The following is a 25,091-nucleotide window of genomic DNA, read 5'->3' on the forward strand; positions in this document are numbered from 1 at the left end:
TTAGATTGGGGGGTCTTAAAAGGGGGGTTCCACTGTATACACCTAGACCTTGCCGTGACTGATGTTCAGTGTTTACAAATATCTTTAAAAAAAAAAAAATAAATAAAAAAAACCAAGAGCGTGCATGGAGTAGATTTTAAGAGAGCATGTAGAGTATGTGAGGCAAGGACTGGGTGTGGTCTTGTCAGGATGACACCATAAATAGATGTGAATTCTTATTTTAGCAACTTAAACATGTGTTTAAAACAGTAAAGGGCTGATGACCTTCTGGCTAAGTAAACATACTATTGAAACAACTAGACGTACATTTTAACATAAGGAACATCTTTGTTTTTCTGTGTGTGTGTGTGTGTGTGTGTGTGTGTGTGTGTGTGTGTGTGTGTGTGTGTGTGTGTGTGTGGATGTGTGTGTGTGTGTGTATGTGCGTGTTCGTGCGTGCGTTCGTGTGTGTGTGTATGTGCGTGTACGTGCGTGCGTTCGTGTGTGTGTGTGTGTGTGCGTGCGAGCGTGCGTGCGTGTGTGCGACCGTGTTTCAGTCTATACACCACAACGTTTTTTGCCAAACAAACGCAGGCGAATAAAACGGTATATCATCATGATACCAAAAAACAACTTACGGACTATGAGTCCATTCGAGGGTTGAGCGCGTAAATCTTGCGATGAAGGCGAAAAAAGAAGGACGCTGTCGTGTACCCCTCGCCATGAATCACATGGCGCTTGACAGGGGCCATCACTTCAAACGCCTCTAGGCCTGTGTTGTCTCCCTTTTGTCTTTGTCGCCCCCACTAAGTATAGCATCAGTCGTGTTGCCTGCCACGCTTCAAAGAAAAGTTTAATTCTGTTTTTGTATTTTGTTTTGTTTTTTAATATAAAAATGGAAAATTTTCTGTATTCTCGCAGGTGAGCCCTGCAACGCTTCGAAAAAAAAATATGATGTTTGTTTTTCCTGTTTGTTTGGCGGAAGGGGGGAGGGGGGGGAGGTGGTAAATATATTAATGAAAATGTTCTGTGTTGTTGCATGTGAACCTTTTCTCAAAAAGTATGTGTTGATCACTTCGGGACACGAATTATGAAGAACGTCCGTATTGGGTTGGGAGTTTTATGTAGTGGCGGTGAACTTTGAGATAGTGGCAGCGGAACGAAATTCAGATGTGGATGGAGCAGCGAATGCAGGGACGGTGCGACGTGAGAGTACACCGGAACAAGGAACAGGTGTAAGGAAAAACAACAACAACAAAAAACACTTTGAGATAGTGGTGATAGTGAAGATGATGGCATCAGAACATGAGATAAATAAAATAAAAAAGCATTTGATTTTGTAAATGAATATATACGTGCAAGAGACTGCTTGTGATTGGCGTAATGTTTACCTGCACTGAGATGTACACCCACAACCCCCAAACTCGACCCACCCCCTCCCACCACAAAAAGTATGCATCAAAATAAAACTAAAAACCGTTCGATGAATGAAATTTGGGTTTTACGTCCTCACAAGAAAAAGTACCTATTAGGGACATTAAATAAATGTGATGAACAAAAGAGATAAAAAAAAAAGGGGGGGGGAGGCAAAAGCCAGGGCCACGGGAAGGGCCAGTAAAAGAGTAAAACGGTGTGCGATACAAATTTTAAGCATTACATGCAGGCTCATACCACTTCACGTTTGTAATCTGAATCACCGTATGTTACCTTGGGACTGGGCAAACAGTGACTTATGTAGTAATTTGACGGCTTCATGATATCAATTGAAATTGAAACCTTTGTTTTCTTAACTCACTTGCAATTTTCGTGTCAGTCTTTCTTCACAAATGCAGTTGTTTTCTGTAGGCCAAAAAAATACGAGTGACACCAACTGTTTGACATCCTGCCGAAACATCAAACTCCAAACGAACACAAAAGGAAGTTAGTTCGCCCTTGGCCTTGCCTCAGAACAATACTATCGGGACATCTGTCATAGTTTGATTTGGACTCGAACCTAGACAAAAACCGCGAGGGGAAATAGTGCGGCGGATCTGTAAACCTGAACGCGCTGATGCTCGTCGCTTACAATGGCAGGAATGCACGGCGTCACCGATACAGCAAAAACAATCCTTCTTCACACCATACTGTCCTTGTGTGGGCTCACTGGTGTTGAACGGGGAGAGCGACCGATAGCCCTGGAGCTGTGATTGTGACTGATCTTAATTGACTTTGCGAGGAAGAGCTTCTCGTCTTCCTCTGAGCAGTGTCCTGAGTCAATTTACTCTATCTTTTCACTTATTAGTATCATTGGGCAATCCTTCTTCACACCATACTGTTCTTGTGTAGGCTCACTGGTGTTGAACGGCGAGAGCGACCAATAGCCCTGGAGCTGTGATTGTGATCTTAATTGACTTTGTGTTTTGTGTTTTTAGGAGAGATAGCGCTGGTAAAGAAAAATGTCTGTTGATTTAGATTACAACGAAATTAAGCCATGGTGCTGAATACTGATACTGAAAACACAACCACACACACACACACATACACGCACGCACGGACACACACACATGCACACACACACATACACGCACGCACGCACACACGCACGCACGCACGCACATACGCACGCACGCACACACGCACACACGCACACACACACACACACACACACACACACACACACACACACACACACACACACACACACACACACACCTTAAGTTAGCAGGGGGTAACGTGTCATTATATGGATTTCTATTCAGTTTCAGGACTATAAGGTCGAATGTTAAATTGAGTTAGTTTATGAATCGGAATTGTTTGTTTGCTTTCTGAGCTACTTATTAAATGCGCTTTTTACTTCAAGTTCAGTTAAAATCAACAATGAGATACTATTTTTAGCGTGTAGACCTGCACAGGCACACACCATAACTCACGCCCGTCAGCAGACAATCGACGTCTTCCCCCATCCCCCACCCCCTTGTCACAGCGTTCAATATCCCTCTCCCCCAATCACCCAATCACGTCAATCGACTCAAAGCTCGCGCGCGCCGCCGGCTAGAGCGACGGGTCGGGATTGGCCGAAGCTGGCTTCCCTGTGGCTAGTACCCGCCCCAGTTCTCCCCGTCAATACTGCTGTCGCCTATACGCATTCGCCCTCAGGCAGTGGCTGGCCCAGATAACTTCAGCGGTAGAGAAAGCAGAGAGCGAGAGAGTTTTGCCTTCTGCTGCAAGCGCTTTTTGGACACAGCACAGTGGCTACAGCGAGAGAGAGAGAGATCGACTGAGGGGTTGTTGACTGCGGCTGGCTAGAGGGATGTGCCTACTGTTACAAGGGAACGATGATTTGGTCACCGTTGTCATTCGTAGGGTTAGCTGTCTGTGAGAGAGGAAGGCTTCAGGGAGTCAGTCTGTTGTAGTAGTAATCTCTTGTCAAGCCTTGTACTTTACTCTCGTGTTTGTGGTTATAGTTTGTCAGCTGTCGGGGCTTCGCGACTGTGTTTACGTCTGTGATGCCTTCGCCTACCTCCGGTCTTGTGTAGTTGGAAGCATACCTGACGTGGAAACGGTGCGGTACCAGAATCAGTGTGCTCTGCCATAATACCGTATTGGTGAATAGAAAGCGGAAGAAGTTTAGTTGTAGTTAGCTCAGTGAGGAGTCGGATACAACAACACCACGACATTCAGTGTTCTGCGACATTGTGTCCACCCCAGCTCGGCGAACAAACGTGTGACAGAACCTCGGAACATCCTCGCAGGCAAGGGTGCCAGACATTATAGTCAACGATTAGCAACTTTGGAGCGATCGTCTGGTTTCAGTCTCCCTCTTTTGCCGTGCATGTCAGTGTGTGTGTGTGACATGCACAGCCCTCACGGTGAGGAGACCCCCTTTCATTGTGCTATGGACCAGAGCGTGAACAGGTCGACGAACGCACTGGTGAACGGCGGCGTGAGCGTGTCTCCCAACGGAGCCTTGGTCGTGTGTTCCCAGGCCGGGCCCATCTCCCTGAAACAGGGCAGCCCCCACTACCGCGACAACAACAACCATCAGGGACACATCGACGCCAACATGCCGCACGCCTCCGCCTTTGGCATGATCGACACTGCAGCTTCTGAGGTGCCTTTAATTTTATAATTAGTACATGTAGCAAGAGTCTTTCTTGGCAGGAGATAGCTTCTGAGGCGTCTTTAACTTTATAAGTAGCAAAGAGTCTTTTGCAGGAGACGAGTTTCTCGTGTGTCTTTAAATTAAAACTTATAGTAGCAGAAAGAGAAAAGGTCTCTTTTGCAAGGGACGAGCTTCTGGGGTGTCTTTAAAGTTATGATAGCAGTCGCGGATAAAAGGAAGAAGACGAACGAATGTTTTGTGGGAGATTGTTGCTTTAAATTCAATTCGTTGTGAGTTTCAAGTTCATTGAGGATAGATAGTGAACCGACTGTACGTATTACAATACTTTTCCTGTTTGTCGGTAATGCCTGTCTTATATATCTGTCTATCTGTCTACTGCTTGTTAGTCGATTTCTGGTCGTAATTTTGTGCAAGGACATGTTATATATTAGTAATCACCATTTCTTTTTCTGTATGCCGGTATAGCTGTCTGTCGTACCTGTCTGTCTGCTTGCTTGTTTGTCGGTTTTTAGTTGAAAATCCTATAAAGTATAATCCGGATGTGTTACTTTACTATTCGTCTGTCTGTCCGTCCGACTTTATGCTTCTTTGTCTGTTCGTATAGAATTATGATGGGGCGAACACGATGTATTCCGCTGTTAGTCTGTCTGTTTTAGGTCTTTCTGTAAGTTTTTTATTGTAACTTGTGGTATGGAATAAGGTCGATTAACTCTGTCTCTGTCTTAGTCTCTCTCTCTCTCTCTCTCTCTCTCTCTCTCTCTCTCTCTCTCTCTCTCTCTCTCTCTCTCTCTCTCTCCCCCTCTCTCTCTCTTCAATAAGAGGTGAACGTACTGAATGTCATTGTATCAATTAAGAACCTGTCGAGAATTTAGCTTTGGTTATTAATATTAAGCTTATTACATATATATATATAAGCCCTCATGGCATTTTCTGTAGGAGTTATCGCATGGCATTTCGGTTCAGTAGAGCGTCAACATTCCGCCAGGATTGACGTGCATTTTTAATCGAGAAATGGTCTTCAAGAATAATTAAACCTGGAATTATGCTGCATTTATTTTGGTACGTCTTTCATTCATTTTTGTTCAGTATTCTTGCAAAAACACGAGCGGTTTCATCCTTGAATGTGACTCCCCTCAGAGCGTTAAAAAATAATGGCTACCAGTAAGTTCGTCACACAGTAGATTCGTCACCGGTCCCGGTAACTTCGCCACAGGTAACTTCGCCACAGTAGTCCGAGCGCGGCTTTTATGTAATGGTAATACAACCTTGCACCTCCCCCCCTCTCTCTCTCTCTCTCTTTCTCTCTCTCTCCCTCTCTCTCTTTCTCTCTCTCTCCCTGGCTCCCATGGGGTCGCCTTCACGCGGCGGGAGTGTTTCCACAGAGCTACCCCACCCCTTTACTTCTCTTCTTTTGTCTTATTTCTGCCTTACCAGTCCTTTCACCTATATTTCCTTCCAAGAAAACTCTCCCTACTATTCCCTGCAGTTTTCCAATTCTTTTCTTGTTGTCTTATTTCTACCTGACTGGATCCATCACCTTTATTTCACTTACCAAAAGTCTTCTTTTCCACATCCTTATTTCTCTGCCCCCGCATGTCGTAAGAGGCGACTAACGGATTCTGTTTCTCCTTTTACCCTTGTTGAATGGTTCTTGTATAGAATATAGTCAATGTTTGTAAAGATTTTAGTCAAGCAGTATGTAAGAAATGTTTAGTCCTTTGTACTGGAAACTTGCATTCTCCCAGTAAGGTCATATATTGTACTACGTTGCAAGCCCCTGGAGCAATTTTTTGATTAGTGCTTTGTGAACAAGAAACACTTAACAAGTGGCTCTATCCCATCTCCCCCCTTTCCCCTATCCCATCTCCCCCCTTTCCCTCGTCGCGATATAGCCATCGTGGTTGAAAACGACGTTAAACACCAAATAAATAAATAAATAAATAAACTCTCTCTCCCTCTCTCTCTCTATTGTTTATTCTCAGTCTCTCTCTCGCTCTCTCTCTTTCTTTCTCTCTCGCTCCCTCTCTCAGACTACAGGCTGTTGAGAACTGCTCAATGAGTAGATCTCGCGTTTTAAAATAACAACGCTCGGACTGTGCCGTGTCAGTGAAAACTGCTCAGTTGAGAACTCCCTCTCTCTCTGTCTCTCTGTCAGTCTCTCTCTCTCCCTCTCTCTCTGTCTCTCTCCCTCTCTCTCTGTCTCTTTCTCTCTCTCTCTCTCTCTCACTCTCTCTCTCTCTCACTCTCTCTCTCTCTCACTCTCTCTCTCTCTCACTCTCTCTCTCTCTCTCACTCTCTCTCTCTCTAAAAAATTTGAATCTTGAATCTCTCCCACAAATCAAACATCTGAAAGCATAAGCTCTAAGCATAAACAGCCGCCCACCCTGCCGGTAACTTCGTCACCCGTGACGAATCTACCGTGTGACGAACTTACTGGTAGCCAAAAATAATAATGCGGGGGGGATGCGTATTAATTATAAGCTTTGGGCAGTTCCAAATTGAATTACCTAAACGAACTGAAACTTTGTTGGTGACATGTTATTTTAAAGTTAATTAAACCCCTCAAGTGCCCGAAGGTTTCTTTTTTTATATCAGATGTTCATCTATTATAGATATCTTTTTAATTGTATTAATTATAATTGTCATCAAGTGCTTTAAAATCATTTCTATGGATGCAAATGAGTTGTTGGTTTCTCCAGGGGAGTAACTCGAAATGACTCAGCGCGCGGTCAGCTGTAAAAGGCCCTATTACGACTGAGTACATGTCCTTGGGTTATTCTACAAATATTCTACAAAGTTTGCAGTATTTGCAGAAGAATAGAATGATGTTTCCGATTCAGAGCGTAATTTATTTTCAAATTTATTGGTTTAATTATTCATGGGGTTTTGTGTGTGTGTTTTGTTTTGTTGTGTTGTGTTGATTTGTTTCTTTCCTTCTTTTAAAGTGAATTCATTTTTGTTCCTTCGTTTAGGAATTTTTTTTCACGTAGGAGAGCGAGTGCCTTATCCTGCCGATCAGCTGATTATCTTCTGCTCGTGCATTTACTTACTGGTGGAGTTTATAGCAATTGTTATTATAGTCATTCTGATCACTCTGCTTATGGCTCGCAGTCGAAGGCAGAGGAGTTGCTGTACATGTATTAGCTTTGTCGGGTTTAGCATGAAAATCGGAACTTTTCCTTTTATGGCTTGAACGTGGTTTCTCAGCTTCTCGTCTTCTGCGCTTGTCACTTGTGGTATTTAAACCGCATTTGATTTGCCAGAAACAACATTAAGATACTCGTTTGGGCGGCCTCGCGCTGTAAATGGTGTAGCATTTTTATCTTATTTAGTTATGAATCGCTGGCAATTTGCTAACTTTTACTGTGTGTCAGTGTCTCCGATGCCGTATTTTTGTACTGTGTCACTTTTTTTGGACAGCACAAATCCTTCCTCTTTAGACAGTCTTTGTCTTTCTAATATTTTTTGTTTCTTTAAACAAATTTTTTTTTTACTGTTTTAACTCGAACAAAGAAAACAAAAATATAGGAACACTCAAATAAACGAGACAAAAAAAGCATTCTTCGAATTTAAGGCTGGAGAAAAGGATGTCACCATTTCATTTGACGTGAGTCATTTTTTGTTTAGACTTTCCTTATAAATCTTTTTTCCTTGTGCTGTACAAAAGTACAATTAAGATTAAAAACAAAAAGTTAAAGAGATAACTGTATCAATAAACTAATCAACCACTCTGTCCTAACCTTCGCCATCGCAGTCCAACCGAAAAGAAAACAAGAAAGAAAAAAAAGTAGAGTTTTTTTTTTTTATAGAGCTTGTATATATATACTCTCACACTCTCCACATATATAACACCGCGAACAAATCTCATTTAACTTGTGTACACACTGCCAGTGTAATGACCTTAGCAAAGTGTCTCAAAGCAGGTGACCTTATACAGAGGAATAACACGGAAAAGCTCTCTACGTACAGACGAGCTATGTCTGGGCATTGCATGGAAGCATTTCTCCCCCGAGGGGTGTGAGGGATCTTTAATAGAACTACATCATGATCAGGAGCGGGCACTGTATTAAATGTGTGTGTCTCTCTCTCTCTCTCTCTCTCTCTCTCTCTCTCTCTCTCTCTCTCTTTTTTCCTCTCTCTCTCTCTTTTTCCCCTTCTCTCTCTCTTTTTTCTCTCTCTCTCTCTCTCTCTCTTTCTCTCTCTCTCTCTCTCTCTCTCTCTCTCTCTCTCTCTCTCTCTCTCTCTCTCTCTCTCGCTCTCTCTCGCTCTCTCTCTCTCTCAGACTCTCAGAATAACCTCAGAAGAAAAATGGGATTTGGGGGTAACGGTCTGGGTCCGGGATGCCAGTTGAGAAGTCTAAAATAAGAACGAGAACAGAGTTTCGGTCTGGAGATGTTTTGGATAATCGCATTTTATAAACATTTGATTTTTGTTAGCATTTTTGCAAGAATTAAACATAGTTTTGCTGCGTATTCATTCCCATTAAAATGTACGAGAAAGTTGGACATTGTTATAGCAAGTATCATCTGTTACTAGGATGAAATGGGCATAATGATTCTACACTTTGATGCCAAATATAAATGTTACTTATCAAAAGGGCTTTTGCTTATTTCGTTTTGAGGTTTGATACAAACAAAAACGCAGGTGCTTGCTCCTAGATCTTTGTCACTTCGTTTTAATGAAGTTAGACAGATTCTATTTTTCATCCTGACCTTTCCTCTCCCTTCCCGTGTCCCCCTTTCTTCCATTTAATTTTATTTCAAAGACACTAGCACAAAAAAAGTATCCAAGCACACACACACACACAGAAAAGAAGAAGAGAGAACAAAAATGAGTCCTCAGCGTGTGTGATAGAAAGAAGCAGGGGGATAGAGAGAGAGAAAAAGAGTGTATTAAGTGTATTGCCTTGAGGCAGCCGCCAGGGCTCGGTGGAGTGGTGGCATAGAAAACACAGGGAGGGTGAAATGAACCTTATTTAGTTGGGGGGCTGAGGCGGGAAGCACTTCATTTCTCTACCGCCACCTCGGCCATACTGCTTGGATCAACCCGTCTTTCTGTCAGTAGAAGCACTGCAATGTGCATGCAATGTGCAGGTTTTTTTATGACAAGACCAGCAATGTGAAGTTTTGTCTGACACAAAATAATATCTACAGCCCGTGGCCGTGTTCCGCAGTGAAACAGTTTTAGCTCTCTCAGTGTACAACCGTTCAGAGTTTCTTTTCTTTCTTTCATTTCTGTCCATGGATGTACTGCGATGTAGAGTTTTGTCTGACAGAAATCTTCTCGGCTGTGTTGTGTTCATTACAAGTGAAACTGTCTTTTTCTCCGTTTATCACGTTCACAAGAGTTGCCGGACTTGGTTGGCTTGTGTGGCCCGGATACTGGAAATGTACTTCGTGAATTTCAAAATCGTATGTGGCCGAAAAACGGGATTTGAATGTTCTGACCTCAATTCCTGGTATGTATGTCACTGCAATATTTTCATGGTCAGGGAATGTACTTGATGATTAAGCTATGTACATTATTTGCCTTCGCAGTCAAACCGTCTTGTTCTTTCTGTCCTCTCTCAGCCAATAATAATACCGATTCGGATTTTATTTATTTCTGTTTTTCCCCTTGTTAAACAAAACTAAAACTTACCCGATTTGAAAAACACCATGCACCTGATCCGGATTTCAGTATATTTGGAAAATAGAATTTGCATACAGAAAATAGAATTTGTTTTTCTCGAAACTACAAAGCTGCCATCTTGAAAATATGGTCTCTGTGTGAAGGCTGTCAGATCAGACGGTGACAAAAATAACTTGTAATATCATGCATTTTTCTTATATTACCAATTTTTCCTATACATCCACACACAAGCTGGAATATGTTGTCGAGCGTATCTGTTATATATTTACAGATCTGCACAGCTTTTTTGATTTGTCTACATTGAATATACATTAATTTTTGAGTTACTTGTGTGTTCTTTTTCTCTTTCCTTCTTTGTCTATCCCCAATATTCCAGTGATGACTTGTTTATTTTGTGACATTTTGAGGCTATCGTATTTTTTACATAAATATTTTATCATTTTCCAAAATATGTTTAACTCGTGTGTGAGGTTGATGACTGTGACACACATTTTACGTCATATTTGATCTTGATTGTTTGTTTTTGTAGTTTGTTTAAAAAAAATCTTATTTACTCTTTGTGACTGACCTGAACTTTATATTTTGATCTCGATTTCTGTTTACCTTTTTCAATCCTTAATGCGATGTTATTTATTGGTTGCTGTATCATATATATATATATATATATATATTTATATTATATCGTTCCTCTGTTTATTTGCATTCGAACAGAGGCTTGGGCAGAACGACAGATCACTGGCAGGGAATTTTCTCTACAATGATTTGCAGGCATGTGGTTCATTTTTTTTCTGTAATGAATGATGAGTTGATATTATTTGTTCACAAAGGACAATTCTGAGACATTCTGACTTTTTATTGTTATCAAATCCATACAAGCATCAAACTTAATAATAAGAATCACGATTTAAATTAAAAAAGAATGCTAACAATTTGTTCATACCGTTAACGTGATTTTTGTTTTGAAAATTATGTTCAATGTTAAAGAAAAAATAATACCCAAACAAAATAGATCATTTGAAAAAGTTGATTTTTTGATAAAGTTAATATTTTGAAAGTGATAAGAATTTTTGTGTTTGAAGTGTTTCATGAAATGTTGTAAGTTCTAAATGCAAGTGCCTATGATTGTTGTCACGACAGATTGCATGAACGTTGTCTTTGTCTTGAAACAAGGACGCGCTGTTTTATTTAACGCATAATTTATGCATGCGAAGATGTTTCGGTTGTTAGAAATTAGCATGCGGCCCTACTTTAACACCAACATTGGACTTTGAAAGAAAAAAATGGAGTGTGTACGTACATTGTTGTTGGGTCACATGCCTTTGCTTTGTTTGTGTGAATATTCCCTGTGTTTAGAATAGACAACACGCTACGTGTGTTGACATGGTGTAGTATATAGTGTGAACTGTCGTGTTAATTGTATGCATGTACGGATCTGAACAAGCCACACTCGGCTATCGTCCTGAAGATGACTGCATTTAAGCATCGATTAAGCTATACAAATTGCAGCATTGAACTATGTCGAAATACATGTTTGTCGAATAATGTAAGTATACCATTGGCCGGGCCGATACTTTTCTTTGTTAAGAAGATTTGACTGCGGGTAGTCTGGAATTGGAGGAAGACAATTCGTATACTTTTGATATCACGATAGCTCGTGGGTTTCTCACCGATCTAGTCAGATAGTGCGCAGTATAGGATCAAAGGACACAAGCACTATTTATAGACGATGTGTAATGGATGGGGTAAAAGCTTTGAGGACAATTGATGTCATGTGCGTTTTGAATAATTCCGTGCACATTTATCCTTATACGAGTAATAAGGATATAATACGCACCACCATGAATAATAGAACAAAAACAAAACACGGGAATTGATTGTTATTAGAATTGTTTTTCAAAGACAAAGCAACACACGTATACCACCCTTTGGAAGCAAAGAGGAATGCAAAAACAAAAGAAAAATAGTGAAATAAGGATAGAAAATCAAACGAAAAGAGATGAGAGAAAATGAGTCGAAAAACTACAAGAAAAAAAAATGAGAGAGAAACAGAAACAAAGGGAGAGAGAGAGAGAAACAGAGAGAAACAGAGAGAAAGAGAGAGAGAGAAACAGAGAGAAACAGAGAGAAACAAAGGGAGAGAGAGAGAGAAACTGTGACGTGATGATCAAAAGAAAAGAGAAAAGAGAGAGTGGGAAGGAGGGAAACTGCGACATTATGGGAGAGACACGGTGAAAGGAAATAGTGATTCATAGTCTCGTCAATCCCAGGTCAGTGACAGACAGATTCGCATGATTGGTCAGGTCACGTATGATACACATGACTGGATAGATTGATCGCCGCCATTAGTCAGTAGCCGTGTATAATGTTTACCTGGAAGTCTTATACCTATACCTATATACACATACAGGTGTGTGCTATACATTCTCTCTGTATATTACCTGCATATTTTCTCCTCCTCGTTCATCTCTTGATGTCCCTGCATGTTAACATGAAGATGGAATGTAATATACATATATACGAATGCTATTTATAGTTGTGTCTGATTAAAGATGTTTTTCTTGTTGGTTGTTTAGTAAGGTCGTATGATCCAAGTCATGTTGCCGGCATGTTCGCTTATCACCTTCGTTCGTCATTGTTGCGTTTGTTTTAGTTTTGAAGCTTTTGCATGGTATGCGATTCCTTGTCTATTACTCATTCTTCGTTTCCTTCCCACTCGTTATAATCAAGCCGTTTATTGGCGTACTTTTTAGATCTTCAAGTATATGAATATGATGTTCTTTAGCTCTCTGGGTGTTGTTTTGTGTAGGCTTTTTTTTCTTTCGTAATGTCCTTTTTTTGTAATGCGTGTTATAGATGTTAACAGAAGGTACAGGATAAAATTAATAGATGAACAAAATGTGTGAAGGCTTCAAAGAAAACTGTATAGTAGGCATGGCACACGGGGGTTTCGTCCTTCTCTTTTTATTTCTCCTTTTCTTTTTTTTCTTCTCCTTCTAATTTAACATTTAAACGTTAATAATATGTTTCAAAAAGAAATCGAGAAGGAAAAAAACGGTTCTCTCTCTCTCTCTCTCTCTCTCTCTCTCTCTCTCTCTCTCTCTCTCTCTCTCTCTCTCTCTCTCTCTCTCTCTCTCTCTCTCTCTCTCTCTCTCTCTCTCTCTCTCTCTCTCTCTCTCTTTTCTCGAAATTGCTGCAGACTTGAACGATTTAATTTGTAGTTTTAATTTGATATCAAACTTACCATACCTTACAATCTCAATATTGTTCACAATCCTCGTTTAACCGACCATAACAGCCTAATTAGCAAAATAACAATGTCTTGTGTTCACTCAAGTCACAATGTCTTCGGTTCTCTCTCAAGTCACAATATCTTACCCACCTTTTTTTTCTCTCCTTTAACAGGACCGGCGGTCGGACCTGGTGGGCGGCCATGGCGGCTTCAGCCACCTCGTCTCCTCCAACTCCACCACCTTCTCCTCAGCCCCCCGACTTACCCACACCCCCGCCGGGGACTTTCAGCCCCCCTACTTCCCCCCTCCCTACCCCCCTCAGCAGCCCATGGACTTCCACCACGCTCACGTCAACGCCGGAGACCCTTACTCCAACGTCAACCCGTTCCAGCAGAACCACTACAACCAGCTTGGCGACCGCAACGTGCTGCAACGACACAGGGACGACTCCCTCATGCACGCGGCTGCCGGGCTGGGCGGATCGTACGACGCTCGGCGTACGGACTACATGGGGGGCATGCGACGTACGGACGTGCTGCACCACGGGGGCCACCCCGGTCTGTCACTGGACCAAGACCCCAGTCTGCTCAGCCTCCACCACGCCACTAACCCGCCTGCCCTGCCCGGCCTAGAAGACGCCAATCAGGTCAGTGTCATGTTCAATCTGCAGTCTTTGTGCTTTGAATGAAGGGTCTTGGCTGGGTTCAGGTCTAGATAACGGTCATTTGCGGACCGAATCATCAAAAAATAAATTTTAAAAAGTTGCAAAATCAATGATAATGACAATGATCGTTGTTCTTTTCAAAATCGCTCAGTCGTCGGTCTGATCAAAGCATGCCCATCTCATTATAAAAATTGTGTTCGGTTATTTGACCGATTCTCCCTGCCAGAATGAGCTGTTATATCAAAAGTGTAATGCGGCAGTGACCGGTTTTCTACGTCTGGCTTAAACCTTGCCCTTGCATGGTTGTGGTGATGGTGATGATGGTTGTGGTTGTGTGTGTGTGTGTGTGTGTGTGTGTGTGTGTGAGTGTGTGTGTGTGCATGTGTGTGTGTGTGTTCATGTTTGTGTGTGTGTGTGTGTTGTGTGTTCATGTGTGTTGTGTGTGTGTTCGTATGTTTGTGTTGTTGGCCGTGTGTCCATTCTTATGTCTGTGACCTATCCTGACCCTACATATCCTTCGTGACTTTCCACTGTCCACTTAACTCCCTGATGTAGAATACAAGACCATGCGGCAAAATGGTTTTAATTTTTTGTCAGGATCGTTTGCACCTCCGTGCCTGATGAAATGTTTATTGATCAACAGAGTGAGAAGGGCAAGAGCAAACACGAAGACTCAGTTTCACATTTGTCTGTCAATGCGCGCAAAGATTATAAATAAAACATGTAATCACTATGTTATTGTTTTCCGACTTTTCGGTATAACGTAAAGTGTAGATTTAGGTTCAGAGCAAATATGACGAAAGTACAAAATAATTCATTGTTAGAAAATCGAATGTATGGATTGAAGTTCAGCCTTGCACCCGAGGGAGTCAGAAAGACAGAGACAGAGAGAGAATGTGTGTGCAGTCTGTCTGTCTGTCTGTCTGCCTGCACCAATGCACCACTCATTTCAATGAATGAGATGCAGGCAGTAGGCATGCAGTAGCATCATATTCTATTTGTTTTGCGAGCTGGCGGCACACGTAAGCCGGCCTGGCCCAAAGAGCTGTACACTGCAGTTGACACAGCCCGCTAAGCCGCGCGTCAATTTCGATCTGTCATTATTTTCTCAAACAACGCAGCCAAGCGTGTGCTGACAGTCACAGTGTAGAGAGAAGCTATATGCACATGATACGAGGCAGAGAAACAGAGGAGAAAAGTCCACATACAGGAGTTGACGGTGTGCGATGCTGTGTGACTCTACTTTAATCGCAATCGGATTTTTGCAGTTTTGTTTTTGTTCAAGTTTCCCTTTCTCTCTCTTTTGATAGCATTCCGTCGCTGTTATCTGTCAAAGAATGCTTTGTACTTTCTGTAATGGCATATCGATGTAACTGTACTAAATGAGATAAATCATTAAATGCGTCAGTGACTTTCTTTTCCATTTTTTACATTTAGTCAAGTTTTGACTAAATGTTTTAACATAGAGGGGGAATCGAGACGAGGGTCGTGGTGTATGTGTGTGTGTGTGTGTGTGTGTGTGTGTCTGTCTGTGCGTGTCTGTCTGTGCGTGTGTGTGTGTGTGTGTAGAGCGATTCAGACTAAACTACTGGACCGATCTTTATGAAATTTGACATGAGAGTTCCTAGGAATGATATCCCCGGACGTTTTTTTCTTTTTTTCGATAAATACCTTTGATGACGTCATATCCGGCTTTTTTTAAAAGTTGAGGCGGCACTGTCACACCCTCATTTTTCAATCAAATTGATTGAAATTTTGGCAAAGCAATCTTCGACGAAGGCCGGACTTTAGTATTGCATTTCAGCTTGGTGGCTTAAAAAGTAATGAATGAGTTTGGTCATTAAAAATAGGAAACTTGTTATTAAAATAATATTTTTAATTAAACGATCCAAACATAATTTCATCTTATTCTTCGTCATTTTCTGATTCCAAAAACATATACATATGTTATATTTGCTCTGAAAATTAAAAATATAAAAATTATGATTAAAATCAATTTTCCGAAATCGATTTAAAAATAATTGCATCTTATTCCTTGTCGGTCCCTGATTCCAAAAACATATAGATATATGTTTGGATTAAAAACAAACTCAGTAAGCTAAAAAGAATAGACATACAGAAAAGCGTGTTATCCTGCTCAGCGCGACCACTACCGCACTATTCTGCATGGCTTGTCGATTTCACTGGTACTGCCCCGTCGCGATATAACCTTCGTGGTTGAAAACGACGTTAAACACCAAATAAAGAAAGAAAGAAAGAACTGGCACTGCCTTTGCCACGAGCGGTGGACTGACGAAACTACGAGTATGTGGTCTTGGTGAAAAAAGCACTGCGTTCAGTTTCATTCTGTGAGTTCGACAGCTTGACTAAATGTTGTTATTTCGCCTTACGCGACTTGTTTACTGTTTGAAAAGAGCTAAATTCCTTCATTTGTGTTTCGTTTATTCACTTGGATTTGCCTTAAAAAAACTAAAAAAAACCACACACACCATTAATACATTGAAAAGGCAGACTTCGTTTCATCGTGTACTTTGCCCTCTCCAGTCAATTAATTGTTGTTGTAATGAAAACAATCGGATCAAAAATAATAACTGAATAACCAACTGAATAGACGAATAAATACATTAATTAAAAGCTTACTCGTTAACTCACTGAATTAAATTCTTTTTTTATTTAGGAGGATCACTTTTAGTTAGCACAATGTGCTGTTCAATGTGACGCGGAGATGCAAACTATCAGAAGATTTCTTTTCTTTATGTGTACACCAAAAACTGGAAGGGGAGAGATGGAGAAGAGAAAAGATGGAAATCAGGAATTCGGTCAGGCGTGAAGGCCAACATAACGAGTCATTTGTCCCCGACAGCGGCCATGATATGTGTGTGCGCCAGGGGTCAGTTGATTGATTGCTGTCCCCTTGTGTCCCCCCGCGATGCTCTACACTTCGGCCTTCCTGTATTAGTAACTCTTTATTGCACCATAGTACGGCTGGTTAATAAAGTCAGTTTGTCTATCCCCCACACCCAATATCTCGCTGTCCTGCCTTATATACACGTGTCACACCTCCCCCCTCCCCCCCAACCACCCATCCCAATTACCACTCAGCTGCTACGTCAACTTCAGTCAGTCTCTTCTAAAAAAATTGTTACCGTTAATGTGACATAATGTTAATAGATAAATGAATAAACAAATAAACAAATTGCAACTTGAAATACAAAAATATATTGTTTTACCACCCCGCCCAAAATCAACACATGTAGAGAATTTAAAAGTAATATCGTCGCCTTTGACCCTGAACTTGGACTGGTTGTGTTTTAACGTTGACGAACACTTTTTATGCATACCTGTCCCCTCCTGTCTCTCATCCATCACTCACTCCCGTCACGCTCCGCTGAGCGTAGCCTCAACGTTTGGGAGTGCTTTCCCAGATAGACATATCTCTTCTGCTAAAAGCGTATAATATATTGACTTATTTCTCTTCTGGTAAAAGGTTATATGGACATGTTTCTGTCCAGTACTCAGAGAAAATAGTCTCTTCTGAATTAAGATAGCTTTTAATGTACAACATGAAAAGTTGTTAAAATAAGAAGAAAACAAGCATCGTAAAATAATTTGATTCTGCTAGCCTGTGAACGGCTAGTATACATTCAGAGTTTTTGCTACCAGACGTAATATTGCAGACCGGATAAGTGAATTTACTTTCTCGTTCACAGATTTATTTGTTTTTAACATTTCACTCACTGTCACTTTAACCCCAACTAGCGTCAATAATTAAATGACTACATTAAGTGTACGCGCGTGTACCTTTGATTCAGAAAACCTAGCAAAGTAAGCGGAACAACGAAAAAAAACCAAGTCATCTCAAGTCAGTCGATCCTTATCAACCTGTGCAATAATTCCTAACCACTTCCCCCAAATTCCAACCCCACCTTTACAGTGAATGATTAGATTCCCTCCTACTAATATAAAAGCTCTTTCTGTAATAACGGCGGGTGCTTTTTGTCCCTCCAAATCGTCGCCACACTTGGTCTGTGATCTGACGGCGTTCAGTCAGGCGTGACGTGTTGGGCCTCTACCGTCCTGGCACTGCACGAGGGAAAAATCAGTCATGAGGAATGCTGTCGAGTCTTTAAGTTCGCTTTATCTACGATTTGCATTCTTGTTTTAGCAGGGCTGTAGAATTTTTATTTGATGGAGTGCTGTCCTTTTATGTAGGGTTGAGTACTGAGTATTTCTTGTTTTCCAGAGTGCTAGTTTTTAAGTGTCTTATGTAGGGAAGTTTACTTATAGCTACAGAGACGAAGGCTTGTTCAAACACTATAAGTAATGAGGAGTAAAATTAGAAGTGACTAAAAGCTGAAATCATGCGGAAAATGTCACGGGTAGTGTTTGAAGCGAAGGTTGGTAGGACTGCTAAAAGGAATGGGTTTTACCGTAAAAGCTGAAGTCGGGACAGGATATGTCGACAGCTCTATATCTTGAAGATGATTCATTTTTCACGCATCAAAATATGGAAATATAATTTTTGAATGATTTCGAACATTCTCATTTAAGCGGAAAATTCCTAACAAATCAGCAGTTTTATGGAAAGTACAGGAAATTGACGATTAAGATGCCTATCTTCATTTCCGGTTCAGGGTAATTTTCGGGGAGCGACGAAGCAAATACCTGGGTGTTCTCTCTCCATTTTCAATTTTCCCTCGACATGTGAAATGACACGTTGGGTGATATTGATTGAGATGCACTGGAGTTGAAAATTGTTCCTCAAGTGAAGTTGGAGGATATCTTTTTTAAAGGCGGATAGGGAGGAGGAGGGGTAGGGGGGTGAGAGGGAGAGGGAGAGAGAGAGGATGGGGGACAAAGAGGGGGATGCACAAAGGTAGCTTAGAAACCCTTACATTTTGACGCTTGAAATTCATTATATGAATGAATAGCTGACTCATGCAAGAATTTCTTATTTCGATTGTAAGTTTTTTCTTACAAAGTGTCTTTCACGCTCACGCATGCATCTACCCATTTCATATGAAAAAGTCCTAACAGTAACAGCTGATTAGAAATCCTGCAAAATTACAAATGGAGCAGCTAGCTTTTATAAGCTTTATTACATAGTGGCTGGTTAACGAAAGAGGCGGCGTTGCCTGAATCAGTTGCAAATTAACCACGCATTTTCTTTATTAACCTGACTGACACTAAATACTTCAGTAGTTTCCCCTCAATAAAATCACTGCAATAGGAACGACCTGGGAGGCCCGATGTTCAGGAATCGTTCAGCAGGTTTCTAATGTCCAGGGCGCGAGCATTAGCTACGAGGATCAACACGCGAGCCGACAGGATAGTGCTTGAAAGACCCATTATCGGAACAATCAGCACAGACTGGTCAGTCATTGCAGACCTCCCGCCGCCACTGCCCCGCTGCCCAGTTTATTTGTTCTTTCGGCGTTCTCTGGTGGTCAGTTTTTCTCTCTCTCTGGTCAGCTTTTCTGTCTTTGCGCAACGTGTTGACTGAAGACACATTGCAACACAGGGGCAGGTGAGGTCCCTGCAGGGAGTGTTTGAAACGATTAGACAGTCTTTGAGAGTCCACGCGCCACCACTAGTGTGGAATAACACTGATTTGTGACTTCAAATGCGGACATTCTGTTGTTTCAACGCTTTTAGGATTGATGCGAAGGTTTTTTGTTTAAAACTCTCTGACATTTCGTTTTATAGTTGGCTAAACTCTTCTTGCACTGTTGCGGATGTTCTGCTTTTTATAAATTCTCTGGAATGTCGTTTTGCTTTCAAGGCCTTTCTGGTCGATTGATTTATTTGAATTTGCTTCTGCTGTAAATTGTACGAAAAACATTACTTTGAAGGCTGTAAACGTGTTTCTGATTATTTAGATCACAAAGGCAGTGTTCTGTTTCTATGGAAACCTCAAAACGCCGAGAAAGTGTTATCATGCTGCTCAACGGAACAGCGAATAAGCTTTTATGTCGAAATGGCGCCAGTTTTTGTTTCAACCCGAAAACAAAACTTTGAGGCTGCGAACGCCACACCTCCTCTGAGACAGAAAAGGGTACGTTCCATCTCGCACCGTTTTCATTTCACTTCCAAAACAAAACGTCGCCGAATGTCCTTTCAAGGAAGGAAATGGTAATTCTATCTTGTCTCTCACAACAACAAGGAGCCCCCTCCCTCCCCCTCCCCTAGCGCTCTCTCGGGGGGTCCCCGGGTTCCAGGGGTGAAGGAAAAATGCGGAGCGGAGCGGCCAGGAGATAAGGCGAGGGGTTAAAAAAACACGGATCGGCTTCTTTCCGTTTCGCTTCTTTCGTAATCGCCCTGCCCCGCGCTTTGATAATCGAATGGCGTTTTGTGATTACGCGACCCCTCTGCTGCTGCTGTTTCCTGCTCTCTGTCTCTGTTTATCTGTCTGTCTGTCTGTATCTCTCTCGCTCTCTGTCTCTGTCTGTCTCGGCCTCTCTGTCCCTTTTCTTTCTTTCTCTCTCTCTCCCTCTCTCTCTCCCTCTCTCTCTCTCCCTCTCTCTCTCTCCCTCTCTCTCTCCCTCTCTCTCTCCCCTCTCCCTCCCCTCTCCCCCTCTCCCCCTCCCCATCTATCTCTCTTCTCTCCCCTTCTCTATGTCTCTCTTTCTCTCCCTCCTCGCTCTCTCTCCCTCGCTCGCTCTCGCTCTCGCTCTCTCTCGCTCTCTCTCTCTCTCTCTCTCTCTCTCTCTCTCGCTCTCTCTCTCTCTCTCTCTCTCCATCTCCCTTATCTCTCTCTCTCTCCATCTCCCTTATCTCTCTCTCTCTCTCCATCTCCCTTATCTCTCTCTCTCCCTCCCTTATCTCTCTCTCTCTCCCTCCCTTATCTCTCTCATTTGCCACTCTCTCATTTACCACCATCGAGGCTTCCGCATGCATCATCTTGTGGACAATGGCTCCGCGTGGGAACAGGGTTGGCCTGCTGTCGTTGCTGCTGCTGCTGCTGATGTTGTTGTTGTTGTTCCAAGGAGATCTTCCACAGTTAGGACCTTTTAACCACGACCAACACCACTTCTGCTGCTTTTCTCTCGGTGAACTTAAAGAATTACAAACGACTTCCCCTTCCCCGCCGACCATCTTTCTTTTGTGCTAACTAATCCTCTGAACCACTTTCCATGCAGAATGTGTTCGGATGGAGTCCAGTGACTTTGGATGTCAGTTGACTGACAGCTTAAATGTAGTGGATAGCATAGATTCCTGCTTTATCTTTAAACCTGATGGTAAATATAACAAAACATCCAAGTAGTGACTCGGTCATACTGTTTTCAAAAACGAAAGTCAATGAACTCTGCCAGGATGTAACGGAAATGCGAACGTCAAGGGAAGAATATGTATTTTTGTCAAATTTGTTTCCAGAATTTGGAATGAATTTGTAATTTTAACGCTTATTTTCAGTAAATGAAAGAACCTAGATTTAAAGAAAGTGGAAAAAGGACAGCAATTATACATTTACAGTGGTACCGCTGCCAATATTTGGGCTAGAAGGTTTCATTTGGGTCACGTCATTCGTTTCCTTTCCAAGCACGACAAAACACGTGGAAGCCATCCCATCAAAACCATCATCCATCCTTGCCGCAATGAAAGGAGGTTGTAATAGGCGCAAAAACAAACGGGTGACAGCCCCAAACCTTCAAATCAAAACCAAGAAGTGGGTGAGGGCTGTGCTGAAGAGTGAAGACACAACACGACTTCCACAAAGGCACGCGTCGTGTGCTGAAACCGGGCTCCCCAAATCACGCAAAAACGAGATCTCACGCGAGATTAGAGCGAGAAGAGCGGGCGGGCGTCCGGGACTGGAGTTGTCTCGGCTAAACACTGACATGGCACCGTCTGTGTGAGCAATTCGATTTGTCCACAACGCGGGGCCAGAAATGGGCTGGCCAGATTTGCTTTTTTAGCCGCCATGTCACCCATTTTGTGGCCTCAGTGCCAATACAGGGAGGGTGGCTAGGCTAAAAGACACGGGACCAAAGAGGAAGGGGGATTAGGAAGTCAGGGTGACGACGGGAGTTAGGGGTATCGCGACCCATCAGTTTGCTTTTATGCGGAGGTTTTGTCTTTGATCTGCTTGTAGTATGGCTCAGCATGGTTGTTTTAAACAAAAGTCGTGGTTTGTTGTAATTGTTGCAGCAAGTTGGGTTAATTTTTACCTTCTAAACAATCGCAGATAGTTTTGTTGTTGTTGCTTGTTGTTTGTTGTCTTTTTTATCGTTAAAGGCATAAATCAAGACGATTGTAGCCTCGGTTGCAAGAGAGGTTATTGTTCCATTTTTATCGTAATCTTATGATCTTCTGTCACTGTCAATTTCGTCCAGCAGTGACACTGAACTCAGGATTATGAGTTGAGAGTGGATTCATTATATCCATTCACAGCACATCCACATTTTCTTAAGTCGTCTGTGGTGTCCCTTTGATTCACCTGCATGGCTTAGTCCGTACCCGTAGCTAAGTCTCACCGATCTACTGAGTCATAGCACCTGTCACCGGTCATTTGGTCGTAATAGAAAAGTCTATACCTTAAAAATGGACTGTCCAGGCAATAAAAGGTGGTCAGTAAAGTAACTCTCACAGTAATCTAGCAAGCCATTATTCTCATTTTATTGCAGCTTTCCAAATCCCTCGTCACCTCCAATTCTCCGGTGTGGCTCTTTATAGGGACAGCGCAATAATTCCTCACATTTGGAGGTTTTCCATTGTGGGTGCAAATGGTGTTAGCAGTGTGCCAAAAAGCATCAAGGGCCCCTCCCTCTTGTCCCCTTGCGGTGCGCCGCGACCGTGAAATTGTTTTGTGGCCATCGGGGACGTAGCTCAGTTGGTAGCGCGCTAGCTTTGTAGCCAGTTGGTCGCTATCAGCGTGGGTTCGATCCCAACGTTCAGCGAGCGATTTATTTCTCGGAGTCAACTTTGTGCAGACTCTCTTCGGTGTCCGAACACCCCCGTGTGCACACATGCGCACGAAAAAGATCCCACGTTCACAGCGAAAGTCTCAGGGCTTGGAAACACGAAGACACGCATGCATCATCTCTCGTCTCTGATTATCATGATCGTATTTCGATACTTTGACGAGACAAACCCAATGAAGTCGATCTGCTGGTTGATGTGAATGCGTGATGTATTGTGTAAACAATTCCATCTCACACAGCATAAATAGATCCCTGCGCCTTGAGTCCGAGTCTGGAGATACGCGCGCGATATAAGACTTCATATAACAATGCTGGTGTGTCGAAGAAGACAGCCACAGAGGGCTTGTTCGAATCTAAATATCACACCATATCTTCAGCGTATTACCAATACCTGTCCCAATATAGACCAGTTGGTCTAAGAGGACGTTAAACCCTAATAGTCAGTCATTAAGAGCCGTCGCGATATAACCTTCGTGGTTGAAAACGACGTTAAACATCAAATAAAGAAAGAAAGAAAGTCGTTAAGAGTCGTGGCGTCTTCCTGGTGAGCCGCGGTGGCGGTGTCAATTTTGTCTTACGATGTTCACACCTTCTGGTGTCCGTACGACTCCTGGTTTCATGGTTTGTGGTATATTTGCAAACTAAAAAGCTGTACAATTAAATTCTGCCAACACTGTTTTGTTTGGGCATGCTGTTATTGCGCTACGTGTTTTGAGGCCGGTATTGGTTTAAACAGGTTTTTTTTTTATTCAGTTGCATAAATACAAAGCCGTAATTGAAAGTTATAATAAGGGAGCATAAGGGAGCACAACAAGATAAACTTATAAATGTGCTCTTAGAAACAAACGAGTAATGTGGCGGACGATATTCTAAATGCATGATATTTAAACAAATGAAAACAAGAACGATAACTATAGCAACAGTGGTACGGAAATCTCACACACACAACACACACACACACAACACACACACACAAACACACACACACACACACACACACACACACACACACACACACACACACACACACACACACACACACACACACACACACACACACACGCACCCACACACACACACACACACACACACATAGAGACACACACATAGAGACACAGAGGACAGAGGCCGGTATTCCCTACGAGATAAGAAGAATGCATCCCACAAAAAACGTGTTTATTTGTTCATGGCAACCAGACAACCGTCGGTTTAGTAACGTTGCAGGCACGGTTGGCCTAGTGGTAAGGCGTCCGCCCCGTGATCGGGAGGTCGTGGGTTCGAACCCCGGCCGGGTCATACCTAAGACTTTAAAATTGGCAATCTAGTGGCTGCTCCGCCTGGCGTCTGGCATTATGGGGTTAGTGCTAGGACTGGTTGGTCCGGTGTCAGAATAATGTGACTGGGTGAGACATGAAGCCTATGCTGCGACTTCTGTCTTGTGTGTGGCGCACGTTATATGTCAAAGCAGCACCGCCCTGATTTGGCCCTTCGTGGTCGGCTGGGCGTTAAGCAAACAAACAAGCAAACAAACAAACACAAAAGTAACGTTGCACTAGCTTTAATCTGATGAAAAAAAACCACTGTAAAATCCCATCAAAACCAGTAAGACTGAGCGGTTGTGAATTTTTTCTCCAGTATTTTCAAATATAACACTGTAAAATATCCGAACTATTCGGTTGAACGCGAACTCTCGTCTAGTCTTTTAAAAAAAATATGAAAGTTGAAGTTGACACAAATGAATGTAAGGAAACGTTAAGCTCCCAAGTTTCATTAAGATGTCGTGCAATTTTGTGCATATAGATGGGAAAATCGTGCTTAAAACTGAAAATATAAATGCCTTGTCGCATCTGTGTAGGGCAATTCCAAAAATAAATAAACATAAAGCTATTAAAGTGAAACCATTGCCTGTTCAGCTTACTGGACGAAGGAGGCATTTTGTCGCAGTTAAAATGTCATGTTTTGTGAAACTAATAGGTTTTCCCATCTCTGAGGTTACAAGGTTCGCAGTGAAAACGTCTTCTTTCCTGTATTTTGTCCCTCTAAAAAGACAGTTTTGACATATTTGAATTGCAAAGGGCGATTGTATTATTCATCTGTGGCCAACAAACTGTATTAGAGTTAGAAGACGGTGTATTACAATATATCAGAAGAACATGTAAGAGTCTGTTTGCTTTCAATGACGGAAATACCGTATCATTTTCTGACCATCAGTCCAAGTGGTCAAATAACTGAATGCCATTTTACCGTGAATGACTTTATAAATTATAAAAAGTCATCCACCCTTCGTGCTTATACGACTTCAAAACCAATTGAATAACGACCCGAGTCTTTAATTATGTTTACTTTTCCGCACAATATTGACACTGTTCCAGTGTTGTGCTCCTAGTGGACAAAGTTTTTACTGAGACACTTTTACTGCCCTTAGCTTCAGGCTACCGGTGGCCAGTTACCGATTGAATCCCTCGAGCACCCTGTATCACCTGGGAGACTCACCTAACAGTATTGCTTTAAATTCTCAACGGTCATCAAGGCACGCGACAGTTACGGGTCAGAGTTTGTTTGAA

At 42.2% G+C, this 25,091-nt stretch overlaps 1 protein-coding gene across 1 annotated transcript in view; it reads left to right on the forward strand.

Moving 5' to 3' along the window:
* Positions 1 to 11,445: 11,445 nt before the first annotated feature.
* The window catches only part of LOC138965931 (transcription factor AP-2-epsilon-like), a 49,489-nt gene continuing 35,843 nt past the window's right edge, over positions 11,446 to 25,091 (forward strand). The window contains exons 1-2 of the mRNA XM_070338011.1: positions 11,446 to 11,454; positions 13,115 to 13,588. Coding sequence (XP_070194112.1) covers positions 11,446 to 11,454; positions 13,115 to 13,588 — 483 coding nt within the window. The remainder of the gene's footprint in view (positions 11,455 to 13,114; positions 13,589 to 25,091) is intronic.

This window comes from Littorina saxatilis, linkage group LG5 (assembly GCF_037325665.1).
Source record: "Littorina saxatilis isolate snail1 linkage group LG5, US_GU_Lsax_2.0, whole genome shotgun sequence".
In the NCBI taxonomy this organism is placed as follows: domain Eukaryota; kingdom Metazoa; phylum Mollusca; class Gastropoda; order Littorinimorpha; family Littorinidae; genus Littorina; species Littorina saxatilis.